Source organism: Etheostoma spectabile, chromosome 7, assembly GCF_008692095.1.
Source record: "Etheostoma spectabile isolate EspeVRDwgs_2016 chromosome 7, UIUC_Espe_1.0, whole genome shotgun sequence".
In the NCBI taxonomy this organism is placed as follows: Eukaryota; Metazoa; Chordata; class Actinopteri; order Perciformes; family Percidae; genus Etheostoma; species Etheostoma spectabile.
The window spans coordinates 1,692,293-1,694,361 of record NC_045739.1 but is presented as its reverse complement, the minus strand read 5'-3'; the positions used below and the strand labels follow the sequence as shown (position 1 = coordinate 1,694,361).

General features: G+C 42.0%; 1 protein-coding gene across 1 annotated transcript in view; it reads right to left on the bottom strand.

Annotated features, from left to right (window-relative positions):
• Positions 1 to 2,069, bottom strand: part of dnmt3bb.1 (DNA (cytosine-5-)-methyltransferase 3 beta, duplicate b.1) — a gene marked incomplete at its 5' end in the record, with an annotated part of 58,826 nt that overhangs the window by 3,270 nt on the left and 53,487 nt on the right. Inside the window, 2 exon segments of the mRNA XM_032520187.1 lie at positions 705 to 790; positions 991 to 1,139. Of these exon segments, the coding sequence (XP_032376078.1) occupies positions 705 to 790; positions 991 to 1,139 (235 nt within the window).

Below are 2,069 nucleotides of genomic sequence, written 5' to 3'. Positions count from 1 at the left end.
TTAGAAATCATGACTCCAAAGTCTTTCTAAAGCCCTTTCACACATGCATTGCAACCCTGAACTTACACCGCCCCGGACCAACCTCCCTACACAGATTTTTGCCCTTCCATACTACTCACTACGCCGTAAATTCACACTCAATCTCAAGGTAATGTAAGTCAATGAAGGCCAGTGTTGATATAAAAAAGCAAGTGTGCATCTTGACAACACGCCAATAATGACATACAAATTGGCGTGTCATACATACGTCATTTAATGAGATCAATCTGAAGACGCAAATGTCCAAATCAATTGGACGAGAAACCCATGAGCAACTCATTGTCCGGAAAATTCACAGGGAACGAGAGGGCGTGTTGATGACGTTTCTATCAAGCGTCTGTCGCCAAACCAGAATAAAACAAACACTCGAGGGTGAAGAAGAAGAAGGGTGATTTACACAAAGACACTAACAAAAAGGAACTTCTTTCAGTAAGGGCTGACGCCAAAATCATCAGACAAATCCAAGAAACAGCAAAAGACTAATTGGTTATGACCAAATTATGACGCGCATCATGTCCTGTCTCCCGCACACTCTACCTTGTACCGACTATTTCCAGTTAGTAAGAACCCATCTGATTTGGACAATTTCCTGTTGTGTGCTACATGTGAGAAAGGGAAATATTCATATGAGACAACTACTTGAGATGATGAGTTGTTGTCCTTACCTGTTCATACCAGGTAGATTTCCCCAGAAATATCGGGCACGGTGAGCAGCAGAGACTTCGATAGCATCGATCATCACAGGGTTACACTGCCAAAAAAAAACACACCAAGACACAAATTGTATTCAGAAACTCATGGTTTTCATTAACATCACTTCAAATGATTCAACAAAGTCTAAATTAGGTTTCAGGTTGACTAATGTGAATAAAATGAAATTATTTTCTATGGTAATGGATGTCTCTGGTTCCTGTTTTTGATATTTGCAGCTTAACAGTCCATGTGACTCACCTCCAGGAATCGTGAGATGTCCCTCTTGTCGTTGACGCCCATGGCGACCACATTCTCAAACATCCAGAAAAACGGCCGGTCCTCTCCTTCTTTGGGCTTGGCCTCGCTCAGCAGACGGTAAAACTCAAAGAACAGCCTCCCTGTGCCTTCTGGAGACAACAAAGCACCGTCAGAAAACACAGGAATGTAAGCACCTCCCAGTGGCCACTACTTTATAAGATGAAATATATATATATATATATATATATATATATATATTACCCACACCACGCGACACACAAACACACACACACACACACACACACACACACTACCGGTCAAAGTTTGGGGTCACTTACAAATTTCCATCCTCCATTATAGACATATACCAGCTGATCTGAGTGGGGGGCTGATCTTTAATGCAATTCATGCCCATTATCAGCAACCATTCATCCAATGTTCAGAGGCACATTCTGTTTACTAATCTGAACATTTTAAAAATAAACAATGAGAAAACATGGGAGAATCCTTTTGGCAATTATGTAAAGAACATAATGTAATTTGAAAACTGCGAATGGGTTAAAAAAAACAATGCAACTGACCTAGCTTGGTATTCGTTTAAATGTGAGTGGCTAATGAAACTTTGTAAGTGGACCCCAAACCTTTGACCGATAGTGTATATACACTACCGTTCAAAAGTTTGGGGTCACATTGAAATGTCCTTATTTTTGAACACTTATGCACGACATAGCCGTACCCAGTGAGCCAGCGGCGGTTATTGGAGCCAATTTCATCCTCAACAGGACAATGACCCAAACACACCTCCAAATGTCCAAAACTATTATAGAGCAGAAGCAGCAGCTGGTTATCTATCGGTAATGGAGTGGCCAGTGCAGTCACAGATCTGAACCCCATTGAGCTGTTGTGGGAGCAGCTTGACCGTAGGGTACGCAAGAAGTGCCCATCCAACCAATCCAACTGTGGGAGCTGTTCTGGAACTGGGGGGTGCAATTCTCTCCAGATTACCTCAACAAATTAACAGCTAGAATGCCAAAGGTCTGCAATGCTGTAATTGCTGCAAATGGAGGCTTCCTTTGACA